General features: G+C 41.0%; 1 protein-coding gene across 10 annotated transcripts in view; it reads right to left on the bottom strand.

The window, feature by feature from the left end:
- Positions 1 to 17,550: 17,550 nt before the first annotated feature.
- Positions 17,551 to 27,767, bottom strand: part of MLIP (muscular LMNA interacting protein) — a 138,344-nt gene continuing 128,127 nt past the window's right edge. For 6 of the 10 annotated variants that reach the window (XM_030555623.1, XM_030555620.1, XM_030555621.1 and 3 more), the window contains one exon: positions 21,081 to 21,349. In XM_030555623.1, coding sequence (XP_030411483.1) covers positions 21,287 to 21,349 — 63 coding nt within the window. In that variant the 3' untranslated portion in view covers positions 21,081 to 21,286. Of the gene's footprint in view, positions 17,626 to 21,080; positions 21,350 to 23,687; positions 23,849 to 27,008; positions 27,125 to 27,767 lie in introns of those variants that run through there. The other 4 variants (XR_003999508.1, XR_003999507.1, XR_003999506.1 and 1 more) reach the window with 4 other exon arrangements.

The following is a 27,767-nucleotide window of genomic DNA, read 5'->3' as shown; positions in this document are numbered from 1 at the left end:
TCTTCACATCTTCGTGTCAGCTGTCCGAAATGGGCCATCTTGATTATCACTTCAGAAGTTTTTCTCCCCTGCTGATAAAAGCTTCTCTTAAATAATTAGCCTCTTACAGTTGGTATGGGTACTGCCACCTTTTCATGTTCTCTCTATGTATAAATATCTTCTGTCTGTATGTTCCATTCTATGCATCCGATGAAGTGTGGGCTGTAGCCCATGAAAGCTTATGCTCAAATAAATTTGTTAGTCTCTAAGGTGCCACAAGTACTCCTGTTCTTTTTTGCTGATACATACTAACACGGCTGCTACTCTGAAACCTATTTCTGTTATAAGACTTATCTAAAAGGGTTTGGTATAATTACCAAAATTATGTGGATAATATAATGAGGCCTCAGTAGTCAATATCCATTCATTTACTGTCATTGACCTCATACTGCAGTGAATGTTTAGCTATTCCTTGAAGTTAGGTACGCTTTTTGTGAATTTCTAAAACAACACTAAGACCTCCAACTTTCCTTCTTAATTAAGAATGCTCAGTTTAATTTCAAAGTTTACATTACATCTGGTATTCAGTTTCCTTTCAAAGCTTACAGCTTACATCGGGTATTTAATTAGATTATCTAGATTTACTTTAACATCAAGACTGTGATTTTAAATTCATGTTGACAACCCTGTTACAAACAGGCTGATCACTTTGGGCAGTATGGCCTAATGGATAGAGCACTAGACTGGGTCTCAGGATACCTGATTTCTATTCTCAGCTCAGCCACTGGCCCCTTGGGTCAGTTACTTCCCCTCTCCATGCCTCTGTTTCTCTATCTAGAAAATGGGAATAATGAGCTTGATCTCCTTTTAAAAGTGCTTTGAGATCTACTGATGAAATGCGCTCTATATATATATATAGGTATTATTATTATGCTCTGTCCCAAGAGCAGCATGTAGAAGATAGCATCAGCTCTCATATGAAGTGTGTATAATCTGAGAAGGTAGGCATTAGGTTCATACATCTTAGAGCGGGAAGAGACTTATATTAGTTCATTAAATCCATTCCCCAGCAAATGCAAGACCTAGTCCACCCACTACTTATAATACACTGTTAATGAATTTTACCTTAACTAAGGAAATGATGCTGGGCAACACATGCTGTAGTGAGCTGTCTATTGTCCCCTGTATTTTAAAAGAGGGTACGGTAGGTGTTCTTCCATATTCAACATGTTCACGCTCCCAAGATGCTGGAAAAGCAGTATCTTCTGGTATTTAGAACAGGAGCTAGTACTTTACCACAGTCACTGCAGAGTGTGAAATGCTGGCTTTTCAAATGGAGCTCACTGTATATGTTTTATTAGTTCCCATTCTGAGTCATTTAACCTTCCACAAGCACAAATCAGAAACATGGAACACAATGCTACCTGAGCTTCTTGAAGAACACAGGATCCAAAACCACATTAGATTTGTTTGTTAATAGCAGTGAAACACAACCATTTACACAGTCCATGTGTTCGGCCAAAATCCTTTCTGCAGGTACATTTCTGTACCTCTGAGGCCAGCATATGTTATGTTTAACTGCAAAAGCCATTCTGAGCTGGTGCTCATAGATAGCATGCCTAAAATTATAAAATGCAAATATCATTCAGTTACCTCCTTGGAGCTGAGTGCTTCGTTTTCTGGAATAGGCACTATGGGATGACTGGGCTGCAGAGCCAAGATGCCATGGATGTCACAAGAGAGAGAAAATGAAAAAATATGCAGTTATGAGTTAAGTTTTAGTACCCATCAGAACAACATGATCAAAGTACCTCACCAACTAACGTGCACAGAGCAGCTAAGCACGCAGTTCCCATTGACTTTCAGTGGGAGCTGGGCACCTAATTGCTCTTAGGGTATGTCTACACTGCAAGTGAAGGTGTGATCGTAGCATGGATGGGCGTACCATAAGGTGACCAGATAGTAAGTGTGAAAAATCAGGACAGGGGTGGGGGGTAATATGCGCCTATATAAGAAAATTCCTCAAATATCGGGACTGTCCCTATGAAATCGGGACATCTGGTCACCCTACCATACCCATACTAGCTAGATTAAAGCATAGGTACTAGTAGTAGACTAAAATGGCGGCACAGGTTTCAGCATGGGCTAGCTGCCTGAGTATAAGCCATGGGGGGAGCGAGGACACTAGATATGTGCTCAGGTTGCTAGCCAGCTTGTGCCATGTGTCTGTATCACTACTGTTCTCCATGCTAGCCACATTACAGCTAGCCTGGGTATGCCTATCTGTGCTACAATCACACCTTCATTCTCTGTGCAGAAGTACCCTTTGTTCCTTTGAAAATCTCTGGCCCAAGATATAGGCTAGTTTCCATCTAATCACTTTGTCATGTAATTTTAAAAAGCACTCGTTACTCTGAAATGACTCAGAATCCTAGCAAGGACAAATGCCTATGTAAAGAGAAGGTTTAGTATCAGACAATGCACACACAAGTACTTAGAACTCTAATCATTGTATTTCCGACACTTAGCATTTATACCTTCCTGAACAGCTCCCAAGAGAGCTTTCCTTAACCTTGGCTTTCAAAGACACCAGTCTTATAATTCTTTAACCAAAAATCCCATTGAACAATTACTAGTACATTCAGAGGGAGGGTTTGTGTCACAGTGATTCTTTAACACTGTGGCCTGGTCTACACTAAGCGTTCAAACCGAATTTAGCAGTGTTAAACCGATTTAACCCTGCACCCATCCACAGAACGAGGCCCTTTATATCAATATAAAGGGCTCTTTAAACCGATTTCTGTACTCCTCCCCAACGAGAGGAGTAGCGCTGAAATCGGTATTGCCATGTCGGATTAGTGTTCGTGTGGCCGCAAATTGACAGTATTGGCCTCTAGGCGGTATCCCACAGTGCACCATTGTGACCGCTCTGGAAAGCAATCTGAACTTGGATGCACTGGCCAGGTAGACAGGAAAAGCCCCGTGAACTTTTGAATTGCATTTCCTGTTTGCCCAGCGTGGAGCTCTGATCAGCGCAGGTGGCAATGCAGTCCCAAATCCAAAAAGAGCTCCAGCATGGACCGTACGGGAAATACTGGATCTGATCGCTGTATGGGGAGACAAATCTGTTCTATCAGAGCTCTGTTACAGAAGACGAAATGACAAAGCATTTGATAAAATCTCCAGACTATGATAGACAGAGGCCACAGTACAGTGCTGTGTGACAAGCATAACGGAAAGCCAAAGAATCAAATGGACGCTTATGGAGGGAAGGAGGGGGTACTGAGGGCTCCAGCTATCCCACAGTCCCTGCAGTCTCCAAAAAGCATTTGCATTCTTGGCTGAGCTCCCAGTGCCTGAAGGGTCAAAAACATTTTCCCAGGTGTTTCAGAGTATATGTCGTCAATTGACACCCTTCCCCCCCGCCGAAAGAAAAGGGAAAAAAATGTTTCTCACCTTTTTTCAATGTCACCCTATGTCTACTGGATGCTGCTGGTAGACGGGGTGCTGCAGCGCTGAACACCAGCATCCCCTTCCTGGTGGCAGATGGTACAATATGACTGCTATCCATCGTCATCATCAGCCCGTGAGTGCTCGTGACTGGCCTCGGAGAGGTCGGCCAGGGGCGCCTGGGTAAAAATGGGAATGACTCCCAGTCATTCCTGGCAGATGGTACAGAATGACTGGTAACTATCTTCATCATAGCAACTGGAGGCTGAGCTCCATCAGCTCCCCCACTTTCATGTCTAAAGAAAAGATTCTGTACTGCCTGGACTATCATAGCAGCGGGAGGCTGGGCTCCTCTCCCCGGCCACCCTTTAATGTCCTACCTGGACTATCATAGCAGCTGGAGGCTTCCTCCCCCTCATTTTATCTCACTAAAAAGTCAGTGTTTCTTATTCCTGCATTCTTTATTACTTCATCACACAAATGGGGGGACACTGCCATGGTAGCCCAAGAGGGTTGGGGGAGGAGGGAAGCAATGGATGGGTTTGTTGCAGGGGCACCCTCTAGAATGGCATGCAGCTCATCATTTCTGCGGGATCTCTGGGGCTCTGACCCGGAGCGGTTGTGCTCTCTGGCTCTCTAGTACACTTGCCCCATATTCTAGGCAGGACTGACTATTTTTAGACAAAACATAAAGAAGGGAATGACCCAGGGAGTCATTCCCATTTTTGTCCATGTGCCCCCGGCCGACCTCAGCGAGGCCAGCCAGGAGCACCCATGACAGCAGCAGATGGTACAGAACGACTGATAACCGTCATCTCATCGCCAATTTACAATGGCATGGCAGACGGTGCAATAAGGATGGTAACCGTCTCTGCTACCTTGCAAAGGCAAATGAATGCTGCTGTGTAGCACTGCAGTACTGCGTCTCTCAGCAGCATCTAGTACACATACGGTGACAGTGACAAAAGGCAAAACGGGCTCCATGGTTGCCATGCTATGGCGTCTGCCAAGGCAGTCCAGGCAAAAAGGGCACGAAATGATTGTCTGCTGTTGCTTTCACGGAGGAAGGATTGAGTGATGACATTTACCTAGAATCACCCGCGACACTGTTTTTGTATTGGGATCTCAACCTAGAATTCCAATGGGTGAGGGAGACTGCGGGAACTATAGGATAGCTACGGGATAGCTACCCACAGTGCAACGCTCCGGAAATCGACGCTAGCCTCGGTACATGGACACCGCCAAATTAATGTGCTTAGTGTGGCCGCGTGCACTCAACTTTATACAATCTGTTTTACAAAACCGGTTTATGTAAAATCGGAATAATCCCGTAGTGTAGACATACCCTGTGTGATTTATATCTGAGTACTGAAGACCTGATCCAAACTCCATTTAAATCAATGTAAAGACTTCCAGTGACTTCACTGGGCTTTGGATCAGGCCCGAAATGAATACATAAACCAAACCATACAGAGATAATAGTAGGTTCATAGGACTGCAATGTTTTAATAATCAGGTGAAATACTGCTCTCATACTTTTAATTTGGTTAATAAAGTTCTCTGAATGGATTGATTTTGTGGATTTAGCTTTACAGAAACCTAGTTTCAGTGTGTCAAAATCACTGCTCTGTGTCCACAAATCATTAACTGAATTTATAAATCACATCAGAATGCCCTGGTCCTGCACTTAAAAAAAAAGAGTTTTGAATCATTACTCATAGAAGCATAAGCCTAGTTTGGTAAAATGTTCCAATAATGAGGGTAGATCAAGTGTTCTTTCAACAGGGAGAGACTTAAATAAAGATGGGAGAGAATACTTTAACTCTCACAGCTGAGAATTCATTGCTGGCAATACAGGCTGGCACCAAGAAGATATACACACTGCAGACTCATCCATTCCACACTCCTATTCTATTCCAAGGAAATAAGCAGGTAGTGTGAGTTACAGCTAGCTCCACAGTTGGTGCACTAGTACAATTGTACAAATTTGACCACTAACATGTTTCTTATGAGTTATTGGGATGCTGCAAATTCATTATTTGCCCTAACATAAAATCATGTTATTTTGCAAGGAATGTGCAATCAATGTGAGTGGTTGCTGTAGATGGATTGCTTTCTATTTACCTACCAGACAGCAATTAAGTACTCCAGGAGGTATGAAACGCCTACAGCTTGTGCAAAAACAGTAGTTGACTGGGAAGGTGGAGAGCTGAGACTGTGGCTATCATTTGTCTCCATTAAGAAGAAAAAACACTATGTACCAACGGTGCACATAGCTAACCTATGAAAAATATGCTTTTATTACTATTTCCTTGTCCTACCTTCTCTTCTCATTACTTATTGCCCACTCATCTTTAAGTTTCTTCTCCAGGCCCAGACACAAATCTGCCCTATTCTACTCTGTAAATCTCATCCCCTAGGTCCCTCCTCTGCCCCCACAATACTCCCAGTCACCCTTCACCCACACCCATCTTTGTCTCCTTCTCTTACTCCCATTCATGTGCCTTCTTGTAACAGTGAAAAGCCACAGTGCATGAGGGACTCAACAGGGAAGGAATACACTCCAGCACTCATCCCTGAGCTTTCTATACGTATTACCAGTGCACATTCTCTATCCATGGCTTTAATGTAAAGGAAGCAAGTGAGGAAAAGTGGGAATGAACAAAGACTTAACTGCTTAATTAATATTTCAGTGAAAGAATAAAGGAAATAATAATATGGTATTGAGACTTCAGTGGATTGTGTATCTAATAATAGTGCCCTATTTCCAACTTCTGAAGTATAAAAGCCTTAAGCGCTGTCACTGGAGACACCAAGTGGTCTAGTGGTTATGGCATTGGATTTGAAATCCAGAGACCTGACTTGGCCACTAATGTGCTGTCTGACCATGGGGAGTCACGTCTCTTGTCTAGGTCTCTCTTTGCCCTCCTACCCTTTATCTGTCTTGTTCATTTAGTCTGTAATCTTCAGAGCAGGGGCACGGATTGTGTCTCACTGTGGACTCATGCAAGCCTCTTGGTCTCACTTCCTCTTCAGTACCCACTTCTGTTGTGATGCCCCTAAGAAACCAACCAATTAAGTATGGCAAAAGGGAATGTAACATACTAGAGCACTTTAAAATGATTCAGAACCATCAAGGTGGGCATGTAGCTAACCTATGTAACTGCCTTATCACTGCTATCCTTCCTGGTATTTGTTACACTTGTTGCATGGTGGTCAGATTGCAAGCTCTTTGGGGAAGTGACTGTGTCTTCCTATGCATTTGTATAGCACCTAGGACAAGGGGTCCTGATCCTGAGTAGGGACTCTAGGCACCATGGCATATCAATAGTTAATTATTAGAATAATATTCTGCCTTATTTTCAAACACAATGGGTCCCATCAGGGACCAGATACTTGTGTTTAAGGTGCTGGACCAGGATTTAGGAGATCTAAGTTCAATTCCTCGTCAGAGATTCACTGACTTTGGGCAAGTCACTTAAGGGTATGTCTATATGTAAATCCAGGTCTGTGGGACCTGGTCTTGTGGACTTGGTGTTTCCAAGCCCATGCTTGAGCATTCACATGGCATTGTAAACCTGGGCTTACAGTTGCTGGACTCAAGTCTCACAGCTGTGCTCAAGTCTCCATACTGCACTGCACAGACCTTCTGATTCGGGTTTGTGGATTGAGCTGAGTCCACAGTACAGAATGATAGGGCTTGGACCTGAGTTATAGCGGGACCCAGGCTCTGACCCCTTCTAGAACCCCCTCCCTGCCGGGTCCTAGGACCTGGGTCCTGAGAGCTTGCTGACCCAAGTCAGACTGATTTGTGTGTGGATGGGTGGGTGGCTTGAGCTCAAACCAGAGCCAGACCCTGAATTTTGCATCAAGTGGAGACATACCCAATCTGTCTCTGTACCTCAGTTCCCCATCTGTAAAATGCTTCCTTTGTGTGTCTTGCCTATTTAGACTGCAAGTCATTTGGGCAGGGGTTGCTTACTGTGTGTCATGACAGCACCTATTACAATGGACTCCAATCTCAGGTGAGGCTTTTGAGGTGCTACGACAATATAAATAAAAATGTTTGAAAACCAAAATATAATCAGCCCTGACCAGCTCCTTCCATAATGACAAATATAAGGGGAGGAAGATGAGATTTATCTATTTCATTTTGAGAAAGAATAAGCCTGATCAAATGAACATGCCGCCCTGTTTTTCCTACACTTTCCAGGTCCCCCTCATCATTCTAAATGAACACTGGGGGCTTGGGGGGTGATTTCTCTGGAAAGATAAGAAACCCAGCTTTCCCTTGTTGGAAAATTTATCACTGGACATTCTGAACTCTGACTCATGTAAGACTTTGACCTATGTCTGTTAGCTCTGATGCTGGAGTGCAAGTAAATCATAGAATATCAAGATTGGAAGGGACCTCATGAGGTCATATAGTCCAACCCCGACTCAAAGCAGGACCAATCCCCAAACAGACTCCTAAAGGGCCCCCTCAGGGATTGACCTCACAACCCTGGGTTTAGCTGGCTAATGCTCAAACCACTGAGCTATCCCTCCTGGCTCTACAGCTTTTGTTAATAGGTGTAGTCTTACTAGAGTCACCATATAGTTCTGTCCTCAGCATACCTGCATCCCCATGTCCACATGTCTGGCAGTAAGACTCTTTTACAGTGATTTAGACTGATTATTCTTATGTCTGCAGGAGAAGACAGGGGAGCAGGGAGGAGATAATCACTCCTCTCATTTCTGTCCTTGTTTGCTTTGCTGACTATAAAATTCTCCATTGTCTTTAACTAGGTTGATTTAATTAGGTTACTACAATGATGACCTTGGAATTTCCTAGGCTTGCACAGCAATCTTGTAAACAAGATGGGTTTTTGCCTTTTTCTAAGGATGACAGAAGAGCAAAATGGAAAATAAGTACTATTTATGACTGCAAACTATTCTGACAATTACAGAATGCAGTCACATAAATTCAAGGGGAAAAAATGCTAAAAAGACTTCATATAGCCTTGACTGAGGCTCAGAATAGAGAAGATTATAAAATAGCTTAATTAGACCTTTGCTATATAATCAGCAAGCTAGGCTTGCCTTAAAAAGGGCCGTTTATCATGATTGCACTGTAATTCACAACTGCCACTGAACTAATACAAAGCTGTCTAAAGTCTTAGCAGTATGTGGCCGTTACATAAACCAAAGGCTTGTCTACACAGTGCATACCAGATGGGTGTAAATTCTAGTGTGCATTAACTGGTCCATATGGACCCCGCTAGTGTGCACTAAAAGTCCCCTAGTGCAGATTAATGTAGTTCTCTTTAAAACAGTACTACATTAAACATGCTTTAGGGAACTTTTACTGCACACCAGCAGGGTCCAAATGGGGCAGTTAGTGTACAACACACTAGTGCACAGTAGAATTTACTTCCCCTGAGGCAGACTAATGCACCATGTAGAGAAGCCCTAATTCACTGTCTAGAAGGGTGCTGTAACCTTTGCTAATTGAGACAGAGGTGTATGACTTCCCACAACCAATGGGAGATGACGTACTTAAAAAATAAGAGTGTTGCAACTATAGCAACAGAAATCACATGTACACTATTCTTATTGACATTGACCAACATACACAAAGAGACAGTCTGGACTGTAATCTAAATCTTCTGACTCCCAGGCCTGTGCTCTATCTGCTAGATCACAAATGCTCCTGGGACCTCAAATGCCTTGAAATTTTAGGAAGGGAGTGAGGAATAGATTCAAATCAGCAGTATTTTTTTTTTTTTTTGCTCCACCAGCGTTCCCATCCCCCATGTGTCCCAATATTTTCTTCCTCTCATCTGGTCATCCTACTGGTGAGCCAGAAGCAGGAGAGGACACCCTTAGAAAGTGGTTTTCCTAGAGGTACTCAGCAATTCTCTGCCAGAGGTTCCTTGGCAGAGCTGCTTTGTTCCTTCCCCCATTGAGAGACACTTTCCCACATCACTCTGCAATTACTTGGGCAGGGGACCAAAGCTGCACACAGGCAAGCAGCATGGGGACCAGGGCAGAAGCCACAAGCATGTAGCAGATGCACCCCTGCTTCCTTGCTTATCCTTAGGTGGCAAACTGTGGGAAAGTTTAGAGTGTTGCCTCCCCACATAAGTGCCACACGACCTTTTCACATTGCTTTTCTGAAACGAGCAATGCTTCTGCCCCTGGGTTCACTCATGATGCTTGGGGTGTTCTCCCGCATGTGTGCTTGCCTAGGGTCACTGAGAAAGTGATAGGTATGTTACCAGCTATGTATTTTAATGTAGTGTTTCAATGCTCTGTGTGTAGTTGACAATAGTGCTTCTGCTTATTGTTAGTTATGCCTCTCCAGACATGACCTTGAGGAACGCTTCCTGCTCCCCAACAGCAGCAGAGCATATGCGCCAGAGAGGAAGCAAGGAACATATGTTCCAGGAAAGAAAAGAAAAGAAAATTCTGTGTACAATAGGGATGCCATGGAGAGTCTGATAAAAGTTGTGAAGCATCAAACATTGTCCAACCTCTCGTAACGGACCAGACTGAGCAGATGCATACCCACATTCAGCACATTCAGAACTCTTTCCCATTCTTTCCACAAACTTCCCACACACATTGCTTTCTGGCACTTTGCCAGAACAGACAGCTTTTCAAACAAAAACTAGACTTATGCTCAGCTCTGAAAGTCAGCCCCCTACTCCTCCAGTATTTTCTCTCACACCAAGAATCTGTGTGTGTCTATGTGTGTGCATTTGGTGTTGTGGTTTATTTGGCAAGAAAAGCAAAGTTTTTTGAATCATAAGCACTCTATTTGTTTCCATACAAATTATGATAGCAGATGGCACCTGCAAATCAACATGCACTTTTATCCATTCATTGAATCCTAGGCCTTAACAATCACAACTGTTTCCTAGCATACCAAATTTAATTAACCATTGCAGTCCCAAGCATAGCAATGAACATTACTAGTTTTCATCTTTGAAGTGTTGCCTCAAGGCATCCCTGATTCTTATTGCTCCACGTTGTGCCCCTCTAATAGCCTTGGTATATGGTTGCTCAGAGTTAGCAGCCAGATGTTCTGCTTCAGCAGTCCACCCCAAGTAAATGTTTCGCCCTTCCCTTCACAATATTATGCAGCGTGCAACACGCGGTTATAACCATGGGAACATTTTCCCCATTAAAGTCTAACCTGCCATACAGGTATCACCAACGTGCCTTTAATCATCCAAACACACACACTGAATGGTCATTCTGCCCTACTCAGCCTGTTTTTGAACTGCTCTTTACTGCTGTCCCTTTCTGCAAAGCTATCCACAATCGTTGAACTGCTCCTTACTGTTCACCCATGTATGACTTCATGAGTCATGGCATTAAGGGGTACACTGGGTCACCCAGGATCACTATGGGCATATTGACTTCCCCTGTGGTGATCCTCTGGTCTGGAAAGAAAGTCCCTGCTTGCAGCTTTCTGTACAGGCCAGTGTCCTAAAGATATTGGCATCATGCACTTTTCCAGACCACTCCACACTGACATCAGTGAAATGCCCATGGTGATCCATAAGTGCCTGCAAAATCATGGAGAAGTAATCCTTCCGACTGATGTACTCCATTGCAAGATAGTCCAGTGCCAGGTTGGAATATGTATGCCATCCGCACTGCTGTTAAGGAAATCCATTTCTGCAAAGCCATCCACAATTTCACTCACATTGCCAAGAGTCATAGTCTTTCGCAGCAGGATGTGATTAATGGCCTTGCACACTTGTGTTAACATAGCCCCAAGAGTCGACTTCTCCACTCCAAACTGGTTCACAACTAACCAGTAGCAGGCTTGAATCACCAGCTTCCACACTACGATCACCAGGTGCTTCTCCACTCAAAGGGTAGCTCTCATTTGGGTGTCCATTTGCTGCAGGGCTGGGACAAGTTCAGCACACAGTTCCAGGAAGGTGGCTTTCTGCATCTGAAAGTTCAGTAGCCACTGCTCATCATCCCAGACCTGCATAATTATGTGATCCCACAACTCTGTGCTAGTTTTCCAAACCCAAAAGTGACATTCCACTGTGTTCAGCTGTTCTGTGAATGCCAAAAGTAATTTAATGTTGCTACTTTCCATGTTGGACCCTGCATCAGGCAACTGTGACTGCCGTTGCCTTCATAACTTCAAGATTAACTCCACTGCTATTCACAATGTTATAGCTAGCAGAGCAGAGGACATCAGTGTGGGATCCATTCTTGCAGATAGATGTGGCGAGGCAAGCAGAAAAAAAGGGATGTTGAAAAATGCCGTGAACTAAAGACAAAAGCACATGGAATTCTGGGACGGAAAGCAGTGCATCATGGGGCATTGAGCCCAGACCCCTGATGCTCCATGATCCCCTGCATCTTCACACAAGACCTAGCGGCAGAAGCGGGAGAGCTGCACTGTGGGATAGCTACCCACAGTGCACTGCTCTCATTGCCGATGCAAGTGCTGCAAGTCTGAATACGTTATACCACCAGTGGAAGACAATGTGAACACACAACAGCAATTTTCTTTACACGCTTTTTTAACAGCGACCAAACTCTTGGCGAAAAAACTCTGCCAGTATAGCCATAGACTTAGTTTCTTTGTCACTTCCAAAGTAATTTTGCTGGATTACAGAAAAAATAATATAAAAACACATGCCTACCAGGGTCCAGAAGTTAAAATTCAACATTTAAATATCAGTATTCAAAAGAGAAACTCTCACCTAGAACAACGAGTAACTTGTATGATGTCAGGAAAAAAGAAATACTTTTCCATGGCAACCTTGAAATGCAGTTTCCATTCATTGCAAAGATGATGTTAGTAAATAGGATGTCGATTCCTGTTATGATGCTGTGAATCAGAATTTAAGCTCTAGTGGGTAAACACTGCTGAGTTCATTACATTATCACAGTGGTGCAGTGTGAAAAACACTTACAGATTCCTTTAAATAGTCTCTATACAAACTAAGGTCTCAATCTTGCAATTAGTTATGCCAGACATATCCCTGTGTCCATGCAGACACTCAATGATTTTGAAAGGGCTCTAGTCAGGTTCAGGGTGTGCGAAGCAAGTTGCAGGATTGATGTCTCACACATGCCCTGTGACTATAATCGCAGTCTAAAGATTTGTATTATATGTTGACCCTGCAACCTTCACTCACATAAATAATATCTGTGTAAAGGCCATTTGTCTGAAAAGGGTTTTCAGAATTGGGGCAAACCCTTTTTCAAATTCTCTACATGTCTTTGAAGAGCAACATTATCCCAAATCAAATGTTGGGATTTGCTGGTAAAGATATTAATTGAAAGGGAGATTTTCACAAGTACAAATGGGAGTTAGACGTGCAACTCACATGGACAAAAATTCAAATGGGAGTTTGAGAGTCAGTGAGAATTGGGCATCTATGTCACGTTTGTTCCTGTGAAAATCTCCCCTGCCAGACGCACACTCCAATTGCTATTTCATCGCTTTCTCCTCCAATATTTAATCCAATATTGTCTCCATATGAAAAGGAGCAGAATGAGTCTGTTGACAGAACTACTAATGGAATCCCCCTTTTAACCTAGGACCTAGAAAGTAGTGGATTGTCTCATGTATAATATATCAGGAGTAGAAACAATTTTAGAGGATGTAAAATCACAGTATAACCCAAGGGAGGATCTACAGGAAGAGGGTTTTCACTGACAGAAGGATCAGCAGCAAAATGCTGATCTTGTAGCATCTCCCCTTGGCTTCTTGACTCACCAGTTACTTTGCATAGCAGAGGATTACCTCTCTTGTATTAAAAAAGGGGTGTCATCCCGGACTGAATAAAGGCAATCTAATGTCAGCCAGCTTTTTGCCAGAATTTTATCGATGCAACAAAAATCTTGCTCTCTGTTATTCACAGACACAAAATATTTTACAACAAAGGCAAGCAAGTACAGTTTCATCCAAAAGCTGTTAAATTCAATGGAAAAAGTAATTTTGGCTTCAGTGGGAGTTAGATCAGGCCTCTGGAGTCTGGGCACAGAGAAATAGCATAACCCACAACAAAACTGTCCATGAACAATGACATATAATTCTAATTTACTGTGTTGAGCATTTTGCTATTGCAATGACGGGCATTGCTGAAACGCGTTTGGTAGGCAGATAGCACATAGAGCAGCAGCAATATTGCACATCATCACTGCAGCCAAGCAATGTAGAAATTTAGGCCCCAATCCTGCAAACAGTAATGAACATGTTTAACTTTAGGCAGGTGAGTAATCTCTGACATCAGTGCAATTACTCAGGTGTTAAAAACATATATAAGTGTTTGCAGGATGAGGGCCTAAAAAGGATGCTTATCCATATAGTAGCTGTAGTACGACAGTTAAAATATTCAAATGAACCACTGCAGGTATTGTTAGCTCTTTTGATGGATTTCTAGAGATTTAAAATAAAAATAACTGTTGAATGAAAGGGATTAGAAAAGAATACAATGATTAAGAAAAACTATGCTGATGACAAATCTTTAAATTGACAGGAGTTTTGCCTGAGTCAATACTACAGGATACAGTCCCATGGAGCATAAATTTTCAACTTTATAATAATAGACTCTGTACTATGTTCTTAACTAAAGGAAATAATGAAAAACAAGGAAGTCTATAATAGCAAGTATCCAACAAGAATGTATGTGCTCAGTGAAGCTGCTTGTTCTTTATATTGTGACAAAATGGCCCATGTTGGTATGGTGGGTTGAGCTTTTCTTGGCAGGGGGGCTAGGACACCACCTCTTGCTCCTGGTCTTGGGGCGCCGAGGGCCCCTCTAGTGGCCTGGGAAGGTGGTAGAGAAGGGAAGCGGGGAAGGGGTCTGGGTTTGCTCCTCATTCTGAGCCCCAGCCCCTCTCAATCACTGCAGGTTTCTTACCCTCTTCCCCCTTGGGTAGATTTACCCTTGGTCCTTGATGCTGGGGGAGGGAGTCTCCCTGCTCTGCTGTGACAGGATCTCCCTTCCTCCAGTTCTCTTATCTTTCAATTCTCAGCAACACACCTCCATGCTCCAGTCCTCTCTCCTTCCTCAACTTTATTAGGTTCCTGACAGGGCCTTATTTGGCTAAGATACTCCAATTAACCTGTAGTAACCTTCCCTAGTCTATAGGGAACCATGCCTTAATTAGCCTAGGACTTATATATGTCTCCTCTTCCACTGCCCCCGACCCTGCTGTATCACAATATTAATAAGGATTTTGAGTTGATTACCTAAGTCTCTGGAACATCCTTCTTTCTTTTCAAGCACAGAGTGTCTTACACTCTCTAGAAATGCCTTTGCTGTTGATTAGTGGTGGCAAATTTCCACTTTAGAACAAAAGATTCATTCTTCTGCTATGGCTGCTTCATAGAATCATAGTGTCATAGATGATTAGAGTTGGAAGAGATCTCAGGAGGTTTAGTTTTTCCTAATATCCAACCTAGACCTCCCCCACCGCAACTTGAGACCATTGCTCCTTGTTCTGCCATCTGCCACCACTGAGAACAGCCTAGCTCTATCCTCTTTGGAACCTGCCTTCAGGTAGTTGAGTGAGGGGGGAATTTGATAGCAGTCTTCTTCTCTTCTAAAGACTAAATAAGCCCAGTTCCCTCAGCCTCTCCTCAGAAGTCGTGTGCCCCAGCCCCCTAATCATTTTTGTTGGCCACCGCTGGACTCTTTCCAATTTGTCCCCATCCTTTCTGTAGTGGGTGGCCCAAAAGTGAGTGCAATACTCCAGATGTGCCTCACCAGTGCTGAATAGAGGTGAATAATCATTTCCCTGTAATCCTCAGGTCCTTCTCTGTAGAACTGCTGCTTAGCTAGTTGGTCCCCAGCCAGTAGCAGTGCATGGGATTCTTCTGTCCTAAGTGCAGAATTCTGCACTTGACCCTGTTGAACCTCATCAGATTTCTTTTGGCCCAATCCTCCAAAATCCTTTTGGCTGTATGAACTGGTAATTAAAATTGTCCCCTTATGAAGCAGCAGCCTTGAAAATATCTCACTGTAAATTACTGAGGCCTGGTCTACACTATGGGGTTAGGTTGAATTTAGCCACATTAGGTCGATTTAAAAATGAATGCATCCACACAACCAACCCCATTCTGTCGACCTAAAGGGCTCTTAAAATTGACTTCTGCACTCCTCCCCAGTGAGGGGAGTAGCACTAAAATCGACTTTTCTGGGTCGAATTTGGGGTAGTGAGGACGCAAATCAACAGTATTAGCCTCCAGGAGCTAGCCCAGAGTGCTCCACTGTGACCGCTCTGGACAGCACTTTGAATTCCAATGCACTAGCCAGGTACACAGGAAAAGCTCCAAGAACTTTTGAATTTCATTTCCTGTTTGGTCAGTGTGGCAAATTCAGAAGCACAGGTGACCATGCAGTCTCCCCAGAATCATAGAGCGTAGAATGTTTCTACGCTCCATCTATCATCTCTGTCCCTGAGGTCATCACAGATTAGAAGGCAAAAAAACCACACTCGTGATGACATGTTTTCTGAGCTCAAGCAGTCCTCCTGCATTGATAGGGCACAGCTTAATGCATGGAGGCATTCAGTGGCAGAGGCCAGGAAAGGACATGATGAAGCATCTGTTGGAGGAGCTAACAGACATGATGATGAAGTGTATGTTGGAGCTGCAGGAAAACCAACAATAGCACAGACCCCCGCTCATCCACTGTATAACCACCTGCCCTCATCCCCATGTTCCATAGCTGCCTCACCCAGATGCCCAAGAATGTGGCGATGAGGGGGAAGGCTCTAGGCACCCAGCCACTCCTCTGCAGAGGATGGCCAAAGCAACAGAAGGCTGTCATTCAAACAGTTTGATTTTTAGTGTGGCTACACTAAGCAATGTGGCCTTGTCCTTCCCTTCTCCCCCACCCCACCCGGGCTAGCTTGTCCATTATCTCATTTTTTTAATTAATAAAGAATGCATGGTTTCAAAATAATAGTTATTTTATTTTGAAGTGGGGAGGGTGGTTGGCTTACAAGGAATTAAAATCAACAAAGGGAGTGGGTTTGCATCAAGGGGAAACGCACACAATTGTCACACTGAAGCCTGGCCAGTCATGAAACTGGTTTTGAAAGCCTCTCTGATGCACAGTGTGCCTTGCTGTGCTCTTCTAATCACCCTGGTATCTGACGCAAAACTATTGTCTGCTGTTGCTTTCACAGAGGGAGAGGCGACTGATGAAATGTACCCCAAACCACCCACGACACTGTTTTTTGTCCTATCAGGCACTGGGAGCTTAACCCAGAATTCCAATGGGCAGCAGAGACTCCGGGAACTGTGGGATAGCTACCCATAGTGCACTGTTCTTTAAGTCGATGCTAGGCATGGAAGTGAGGATGCACTCCGCCAACTTAACGCGCTTAGTATGGACATACACTGTATAGAATCGATTTCTAAAAATTGACTTCTATAAAATCGACTTAATTTCATAGTGTAGACATACCTTGAGTAAGTAAAAATGTCTGGAAAGTTTAGCAAAACTTAGATCAGCACATTTTCATACTTGTGGTTTTTTAAAACCTGTATAAATCTAACTAAGTGAACAAACAATCACCAATAATCCTTATGGGAATCTCAAGATTTTAGTTTCCCCTGAAGAAGAAACTGTGATACAGCATAAAGAAACAGCCCTCACAAGCTCTTTTCATCAAATCACTTTTAAAGAAATGCAGACTGTATGTCTCAGGGCAAGGATAGGATTAACTTTCATGTCATATTGGGTTAAGTCTTTTGGCCAGATTTTGTCTAATTCCATCAGGGTACATGAAAAGGTGAGGGAGTAAGAAGCTTCAGTTTAGATATTCAGAGATATTTAGCCACTTAACAGCCATTGATTTCAATTAGGGTTAAGCATCTCATGGGCAGCTCACCTCTCCCAACATAGGGGTGTGGTCTAAAGTCACAGCTGAACTCCATCCACTTGTAAAATTTATTTTCCAGTGCAGCAGAAGAATGCTGAATTACATCAGACATAACACAAGACAATAGCAGCACCGAAGGCTCACCTTATTATACAAAGCGTTGTGACTGTAAGGCCTATAAGAACTCTCATGAACATCACATAAGATGGAAGACAAATGACTGAAGGGCCCGGGGGTTAGACAGTCAGCATGGCAGATAGACTGTGGATGACTGTGGGACTTAGTTGGAGGGATCAATTTAGTCGGATACAGAGGATGGAGGGGAGTGTTGTCCTAGAGAGAAAAAAAGCATATAAAGAGTTTGATTAGTGAACCAAAAAAGAAGCCTTATGCAGAAAAGCAAATTGTCTTCTTGGTTACTCCACTGCAACTCCACTGATGTTAATATGATTGCACCAGTGTAACCAAGGGGGCAGTTGGACCAGAATACAAAGCCTAAATAGTCTGGAGACTTTTTGAGATGGGATTCCTTGGTAGCAGACGTGCTCAGAAAACAAACAATATTTGACAAATACTGTGATGTTTTTATTTCTAAATGTGACTGATTTATTACACAAGAGAAAAGTTAGAGTTAGCCAAATTTATATTAGGTAATATAAATTTAAAGCATACACAAAAACATTCCATCCATTTTATTCTGAATGCTTAGTGTAATTACATTAGGGAAGGTACACACACATGAAACTTCCCTCCTCAATACTTTCAGCTTTTTAGAGTAATCAATAAGACAGAAAATGGATTTTACAAGCTCTTTGCAGCTGACACATTTAAGATCACTTGAAATGATTCTCCAAACATTTTTAATAAAAGTTAGAGATGGATGCAGAGGGCTATTCTTTTGTGGCAAAATCTTAATCATGTTTTGACACTGCTTTGATAAATCAAAATCTCTTCAGCTGCTCTCCTCCACTTCCAGTCTAATTAATGAGGTGGGAGTTCGATTTGGCCATCGAAGCCCTCCCATTTATAGTGCCTGGAGATGCCATATAACAGGATTCTTTGTAATTGTAGCAATCAGCTCCAGAGTGAGATAATATAGAATTCACATACATAATGTAAGGCCATAGATATAGTGAGTATAGAAAACAAGTAGCTGTTGGACCTGATAGAAAAAAAACCCAGTCAGAAAGGTAGAAGGAAATAGACACCTGACAGATATCAGTGTCCACCAACACTGCATGCTGCCGTTCTTCAGAATAATCCCTATTCCATCAGTGACACAAAATTTGGCTTTGTTTCAAATTAAGTTTCATTCCTTTCTGGTTCAGCATGGTTCCAAATGGGTTTACTTTTAAAGATCAAGAATAGGCCTGCTCTTATTCTTAATATTCTTATTTATAAAGAGCTGTAAATGCTTGCAGATCTTTAGGACCTATTATTAATTGTTGTTGGTACATTATATTTTCAAAAGAATTCAATCCTCCAGTGGAGCCTTTGGTGAAGCCAGCATGTTAGGAGTAGTACAAAAATTATATTATTCATTCAAATTTTCAACCTAAATTAAAATAATTTATTTTTATTTTATGGTGTTCTTTTCAATGGGGGATGTCCACAGATTAATGTGTTATTATGAGATCACGATCCATTTCATAGCTGCTGTATGGAAGAAAAAAAAAAAGAAAGAAAAGGAAACTGCTCTATCCTGTTTTCATTCTAAATAGGGCTGTCGAGCAATAAAAAAAATTAATCACATGATTAAAAAAATTAATCGCAATTAATCGTGCTGTTAAACAATAATAGAATATCATTTATTTAAATTTTTTGGATGTTTTCTAAATTTTCAAATATCTGGATTTCAATTACAACACAATACAAACTGTACACTGCTCACTTTATATATATATGTTTCACATTGTTTTGTGTTTGAATGCAGTTATTTTTGTACATAATTCTAGGTTTGTAAGTTCAACTTTCATGATAAAGAGATTGTACTACAGTTGTAATGGGGGAATTGAAAAATACTATTTCTTTTATCATTTTTACAGTGCAAATATTTGTAATAAAAATAATATAAAGGAACCACTGTGCACTTTGTATTCTGTGCTGTAACTGAAATCAATATATTTGAAAATGTAGAAAAACATCCACAAATATTTAATACATTTTAAATGGTATTCTTTTGTTTAACAGTTCAATTAAAGCTGCAATTAATTGTGATTAATTAACATGAGTTAACTGTGATTAATCGAGAGCCCTAATTCTAAATCATGCACGTGTATAATACATATCCACAGATGAAAAAAATACAGGAAGTCCTTGAACAGCTGCATAAGACATGGTGTTAGTCAACTTGTTATGCCCATAAAGGTCTTTGCATCCACAAGACACAAAATCTATCATTTTGATACTTTCATGAAAATTGAGTCTGTCAGTCATTCATTAGCATTTATAAATAATGCACACTCTCCACTAGCAAATATATCTTTTAAAGCAGCCTTGCAGAATCATCATTAAAATGTACCAGCCACAGAACAAAGTCTATTCCCATGATGAGGAAAATGCTAAAAAATATGGTATTCTATTGAACCATAAAAAATTACTCATCCATTTAATGGGCATATAGAATTCTTAAATATTAAAGGCTCAGAAAATGTAGGCACTGAACCTCAATGTTTCCATAATTAACCAGCCCCATAAAAATATTAAAATCTATCTTTATTGCTGAAAATATAACTGTTTTCAGAAGGGAAAGGTAACTTCATGGTACATTAATTGATTAAATAGGTGAATGGTGATAGTAATTTCAGTGAATGATCACTGCTAAAAGCTACACTTCTCTTCTGAAAAACAGCAAATCAGTATGAGCCATTACAAGAAAAAGCCAAAATAAACTCAACGTTTTCCCTGAATATATACATGTTATTGGCACATAGGCATACAGGCAGGACCAAAACATTGATAAAAAGAGCTCCACCCATTTGTATACTTCTAGATCTTTTCCAGGGGAATTTTAACAAATTAAGGAACTCCATTTAATTTAGCCTCATGATTTCAACATTGCCAAAATGCAAGTTCATTCATAGCACAACAAAATATTATTTTCCGACTTTACATAATATGATCTGTGACAAAGTTCCTCCTCTACCTTGGTGGGTCCTGCGCTTATTGGCAGGTTTGCTCACCTCAGTGATCTTCCCCAAAGTCTAGATCAACTCCTCCTGTGTCTGATCAGGAGTTGGGAGGTTTAGAGGGAACCCAGGCCCTCCCTCTACTCCAGGTTCCAGCCCAGGGCCTTGTGGACTGCAGCTGTCTATAGTGCTCTTGTAACAGCTGCATGACAACTACTTGGGTTACTTCCCCATGGCCTCCTCCAAACACCTTCTTTATCCTCACCACAGGACCTTCCTCCTGGTGTCTGATAACGCTTGTACTCCTTAGTCCTCCAGCAGCACACCCTCTCACTCTCAGTTCCTTGTGTAGCTCCTCCCCGACTGACTAGAGTGAGCTCCTTTTTAAACCCAGGTGCCCTGATTAGCCTGCCTTGATTGGCTGCAGGTGATCTAATCAGCCTGTCTGCCTTAATTGGTTCTAGCAGGTTCCTGATTACTCTAGTGCAGCCCCTGCTCTGGTCACTCAGGGAACGGAAACCTGCTTCTCCTGTGGCCAGTATATTTGCCCTCTACCGGACTCCTGTACCCCACTGGTCTGGGTCTGTCACAGATCCTACAAATGAAGACTCTCAGGTAAAGGTAGAAGATGAATAATGCAAAAACACTTATGTGAAGAACTGCATGAAAAATGCTGAACTTAGAAGCAAATTTTAATATTTTTGTTGTAAGAACAAAGATATTTTCCATATGCCTGTCCCATTATAAGTGAAAAACTACTCTCTGTCATGCATATTATGAGATCCACACAGGAAGTGGTGTAGCTGAAGATCACCAAATACAGCTGGCTGCATCACTAGGTCTCAAACTGAGTGTCACCCATGTAATCACCAGTGCTCATTGTCAAACAGGGAGGCGTGACAGGAAAGGGAAGGAGGTAGTGCAGATGTCTAAGAAAAATCAGAAGAGAAGAGTAAATACAGTAGACACTATTTAGAACATCACCTACCCTATCTGCTCTTAAGTTCTATCATGTCAAGGAATTCCTTTGTCTCGTGTATGTGAAGGAGAATGTTAGCAACATGACTTGGAAAGAGAAAGGGAAATGTGGGGAGATTGTGATATTGTAAGGACAGGAAAATAATACAAAAAGAGAAAGAACAGAAAGATGAACCATTTTAAAAAGGAAGTTAAAGATTTCCAAAGCCCCAATTTCCCTGGAAAAGGGGGAAAGATGGAGACAATAAAAAAAGCTTTGTTTTCAATTACATCAGACATAATGTTGCAGTATTCTGTCTGTCTTATCTAAGAAATTCTATAGTGAGTCAAAGATTTGAGCAAGCAAAAATGATTGCCAACATCACTGTGTAAAAAGCTATTTAACTATTGTGACAGCAAGTAAAAAAGTGAAATGAATCAAAGGCTCCACTGGTAAGGACATTAAGGGAAGTACCGTGAATGAAAAAATGTGAAGAAATCATATTTTAGCAGCCATAGGGAAATAAAAAGGTGAGATAGTCAAGTTTTACAGCTACATGAGCTGCTTAAATCAAAAAGTAATCCAGTGAGTCTGTACAAGTAGCAGTGGTTGAATATTAAAAATAAAATCTCAAGTTCAGTTCACTATGTTTCAGAGATGAAAGTTATTTATATGTATTCAGACAACTCTAGATTTTCAAGAAAAAATCTGTAAATCTCCCCAAAATTACAAATTTTGGCTCAAGTGACTATTTGTCAGAAATTTCATACTGGATAAGAGGTGTTCTCCTGATTCATTCATGGACTCCAGTAGAGATATGCCAATTGACACCAACTGAGGATCGAGTACTCATTCACTATACTATGACATTCCTGAATTATGTTTCCTTTACACATACCACCACCAACTCCCTCCCCATTTCAGGTGATAAACACTTCACAATTAAAAATCTCTGTAAAATTACAAGTCTTTTACAGTAGACTTATGGTATTCCATATGCCATGATTAATATGTTCATTTTATCATCCACTAAAATAAACCGAATTTTTCTTTCATATAGAGAAAGCAGAATTTAACATTCATCATGAAATATAGCTTTTTCCTTCTGGTGAATTCAGTAGTCTCTTTGTTAGAAGTCGATCATTTGGTTTTCCTTTAGTTTTTGTCAAACAGCCATATTTCTATACAGTTTTGTTAGTTTCCCCAAACTTTTGTAATATTACTGCAAACATATATTATTTAAATGTATCTCTAAAATTCTGTTTATTTTTTTTACAGCTAAAAATTTCCCAACTTAGTGATATAACAGAGATGCATTAATGATATTGTACAACTCTACATCGTTCAAAATAACATTTGGAACCAGATGCAGCCAGCCATCACATAAATTGATGACTCAGAAGGCCTACAAATATATTTTATATAAAGGGTAGGATTTTCAAATATGCTAAGCATTAGCCTAACTTTTCTCCTATTGAAGGCAACAGTAAAACTGCTATTGAAAGTTAGGCGAAAGCTGAAAGCTTATGAACATTTGACTCATGTAGTGTAAAACTGGGTAACTGTTAATAATTTTGTAAATAAAACAAAAATTCAATAAAAATGATTCTATATTTTAAACAAACTTATTTTTATTTAAGATATGCCTATACACAACAACAAGCATATGTACACACTAGAGATGTTGCTTAATTGCAGTTAACTCACGCGATTAACTAAAAAATTAATCACAGTTAAAAACATCAATCACAATTAATCGCAGTTTTAATCACATTTTTAAATAGAATACCAATTGAAATTTATTACATATTTTGGATGTTTTTCTACATTTTCAAATATATTGATTTAAATTACAACAGAGTAAAAAGTGTACATGGCTCACTTTATATTATTATTTTGATTATAAATATTTGCGCTGTAAAAATGATAAAAGAAACAGTATTTTTCAATTCACCTCATACAAGTACTGTAGTGCAATCTCTTTATCGTGAAAGTACAACTTACAAATGTAGATTTTTTTTGTTATATAACTGCACGCAAAATCAAAGCAATGCAAAACTTTAGAGCCTACAAGTCCACTCAGTCCTACTTCTCGTTCAGCCAATTGCTAAGACAAACAAGTTTGTTTACATTTACGGGCGATAATGCTGCCCACTTCTTATTTACAGCGTCACCATAAAGTGAGAGCAAGCATTGACATGGGACTTTTGTAGCCAGCATTTCAAGGTATTTACATGCCAGATGAGCTAAACATTCATACGCCCCTTCATGCTTTGGCCACCATTCCAGAGGACATGCTTCCATGCAGATGACATTTGTTAAAAAATAATGTGTTAATTACATTTGTGACTGAACTCCTTGGGGGAGAATTGTATGTCTCCGACTATTTTACCTGCATGGTTCCATATATTTCATGTTATAGTAGTCTAGGATGATGACTCAGCACATGTTCATTTTAAGAACACTTTCACTGCAGATTTGACAAAACACAAAGAAGGTACCAATGTTAGATTTCTAAAGATAACACTTGACCCAAGGTTTAAGAATCTGAAGTGCCTTCCAAAATCTCAGTGGGACAAGGTGTGGAGCATGCTTTCAGAATTCTTAAAAGAGCAGAAACTACAGAACCCGAACCATCAAAAAAGAAAATCAACCTTCTCCAGATGGCATCAGACTCAGATGATGAAAATGAACATGCGTCGGTCCTCACTGCTTTGCATTGTTATCGAGCAGAACCCATCATCAGTATGGATGCGTTTTGAAAGTTCAACTTTCACAATAAAGAGATTGCACTACAGTACTTTTATTAGTGAATTGAAAAATACTATATCTTTTGATTTTTTTCAGTGCAAATATTTGTAATAAAAATAAATATAAAGTGAGCACTGTACACTTTGTATTCTGTTATAATTCAAATCAATATATTTGAAAATGTAGAAAACATCCACAAATATTTAAAATAAACGGTATTCTATTATTGTTTAACATAGTGATTAATCGTAATTAATTTTTTTAATCACTTGACAGACCTAGTACACACCAAAGTATACATCATCACAAATAGGACTTATGTCCATATATAATTCCCCTAAATGACATAAACTAATTTATCTCCATAATAAACCTCAAATATAAGAAAGACTGCTGAACAAAGATATAAAGTCCAACTTGTCTTTATTTCAAGTTACAGAGCTCGGAGACTGCATTGTTACTTCATCAACAAAACACCCACTGCACTGGATCAAATTAATTAATCAGCTGAGGGGAGGGGTAAATTACACCTTTTATTCAGCAAGGTCCCTTTTGCTTTGTTTAGAGCGGTATTTCTCAATCAGTGGCTTGCTGAGGGGTAACAAAGGCAATCAAGGGAGACATAGGGTGCTGAATATTTTAGTACAATCTAAAGTAAACTGACTCCCCACACACTCCTTTTATTCAAGGTCAAATATTCTCTGTCAAACTCTCAAAACACGCACAAATAAATTATATATGCTTATTGTTATCATTGGCACATTTTTACTCTTACTTTGATAGAAAAGGTAAGGGGACGAGGACAATTTTTGACTTTGAATAAGGAGTAGCCAACCTGAAAAGGTTAAGAGCCGCTGACTTAGACTAGGAAAAGTAGTGAAGGTTAGGTTAGCTAATCCTCCCCACTCCTCCTAGTCTGACACAGCCATCACATCTCATGGTGATACTAAGGCCCTGTCCAGGCTAGGAAAATGAAGTGTGGTTTGCAAACATGTTTGCCAACATATGTTCATTAAGACGTTTAAAACACCACTTAGCACCAAAGGATGGCAGAGCTTGTGGTGTTTAAAATTGTGGTAGTTGGTTGTGGTCAACCCTAAAGTCAACCAGTAAAGAGAAGCATGTGTTCCTCTCTGCAGCTAACCAGCTCAGCATCCAGTGGGTCTGTGCTTATAGGCACAATAGAGCTTATGTACATATATAAAATAATTCTAATATTAAGATCAAAATGATTGGCTGAGGTTTAATCTAGAGTAAAGAAAGTAGATTAAAGAATAAACTACAGAGTAATAAATGTAAATTGAGAGTTTTGCCATTGACATCAATTGGTGCCCACAGAGAAACTAGGCAGATTCGGACCCTTCAAACTTACTCCTATACATAAGGGCACTCAGCCTTTTAAATAAATAGTAATAAAACAGTCAGGAATATTCAGCTAGTCACTGCAAAGGATATCATGCTGAGAAGAGCCTGTTGGAAATTTTATAACATAACAGTTTTTTGTCAGAAAACACTAATTCATCAAAATAAGCTTTTTGCAGAAATATGAAAGTTTAATTGACACCATTTCAGGTCCAAGATGAAATTTCTGGTCAAAACCAGCATGGGTGGAGGGAAGGAATGGAGATGGGGTGGTGGAGAGGGAGTGGGAGGAGAGAGACTCATTCCAGAGTAGTGAGGTGATTAGGGCACTCCTGGGAGAACCAAGTTCATGTTACACCTCCGCCTGATTCTCTCATATTCCAGGTGAGTGTCCTTACCATCAGACTATTCTGAGATGGTGTGACGTTCCCCCCTCTGGTGTTATCTGGACCGGTGATCTATTAAGCCTCTTCAATCCTTCACCTTGAGAGCCTGCTTTACCCTGCTCTGTTGTGAGAACCCCCACTCCTGGACTGTTCATGCACAGCCTCTGGCATGTAAGCTGCTCCCAGTTACTTGATGGGAGTCATTGGGGTCGGGGGGTCTTGTTCTGCTTCTCTAGCAGGTCCAGTTGGTGTTTTCATTCTCTCTCTCTCTCTCTCTCTCTCTCTCTCTCTTCCTCTCTCTCTTTCTTCTCTCTCTTTCTCTTTCTCTTCCATAGCCCTTCTGTGTGCAATTTCTTCTCTGGCTGACTTTCTCTTTTTCTTTTATCTCCAGTTATTTCAGTTGCAGTAATCTCTGGTGCTCCTGCTCCTTTCCTGCTCCAACTTTGCAATCACTTCACTGCTTTCACTCATTTTCCTGCTTTTCTGTTCCTTCTTCCCTTTCCCAAAATAAGCAAACAGAAAATAACAAAACTGTGACCTCCTCCTGACTGTTCTAAGCCACTGCACTGAAGACTCACTTAAAATCACAAATATCAGTGCTTAAAGTGTGACCTTCACTTGGAGTAACAAGCCGTACATACACCTGGCTTGCTGCACCCCTGTGACGTTCCCCTCTGATGTTATCTGGACTGGTGACCTACTAGCCTCTCCAATCCTGACTCTGGGAGCCAGCCTTACCCTGCTCTGCTGTGAGAACCCCCGCTCCTGGGCTGTTCATGCACAGCCTCTGACATGTAAGCTTCTCCCAGCTACTTGCAAGCAAATGACACTAGCCAATATCTCTGGTCCCAGGCACAACCCTAGGAAGCTCCATCTTGCAGTGTCCAGTTATACCCACTGGATGCTGCAAGCTTATATGAGTTCTTCAATTTAACAAAGAAATTGATATGCACCAGGCTTGTTATCCCAAGGGGAACCTATGACACACTTCAAATCAAATGCACTGCTTCAGGTAGAATAAACAAACAAATTTATTAACTATAAAGATAGATTTTAAGTGATTATAATTCAAAGCACAACAAGTCAGATTTGGTCAACTGAAATAAAAGCAAAACGCATTCTAAGCTGATCTTAACACTTTCAATGTCCTTAAAAACTTGGATGCTTCTCACCACAGGCTGGCTGGTTACTTTTCAGTCAGACTTCCCCCTCTGGCCAGTGTTTCAGTTGTTTGGTGGTGGTGGTGTCTGCAGATGTAGGTGGGAGAGAGAGAGAGAGAGAGAGTATGGCAAAATGTCTCTTCCTTTTATCATGTCCTTTCTTTTCCCTTGACTTTGCCCCCTTCTTTCAAAGTCAGATGAGCATTACCTCATCACAGTCCCACACTGACCAAAGGAAGGGGATGACTCCCATGAGGGTCTAACAGATTGTTTTGCTGCTGCCTAAGCCAATGTCCATTGTTCCTGTGAGGCTGGGCTGGGTTTGTCCCATCCATGCCCTGATGAGGTGTGAACTGACTCTCTGTTCTTGGAGAGGTTTTGCATGGGCTTGCTTTAAGCCATAAGGATACATTTTCAGCCTCATAACTATATACATGAAATTGTAACCTATAACCTTACTATAATATTACTGTAAAAATTACAATAACATCACTATAACTACCATGCTCAGTACATTATAAGCCTTCTGAACACACCCAACATGACAAACTTTGCATTGGATACCACACAATCATTTTATAAAGATGAACATAGGGGTGTAGGGTGTTGCCCCGGAGTACAGAGCATCACAGTTGGATCTCTCTCAGTCTCTCTTGTTGGACCTGTTCTACTACATATACATTTTTAAATATTCAATGGGCCAGTGAGAGAAACTTGACTCAATAGCCCT

The sequence above is a fragment of the Gopherus evgoodei genome, chromosome 3 (genome assembly GCF_007399415.2).
Source record: "Gopherus evgoodei ecotype Sinaloan lineage chromosome 3, rGopEvg1_v1.p, whole genome shotgun sequence".
NCBI classification, from domain to species: Eukaryota; Metazoa; Chordata; order Testudines; family Testudinidae; genus Gopherus; species Gopherus evgoodei.
The sequence above is the reverse complement of the archived record's forward strand: the minus strand, read 5'-3'. Positions and strand labels throughout refer to the sequence as shown.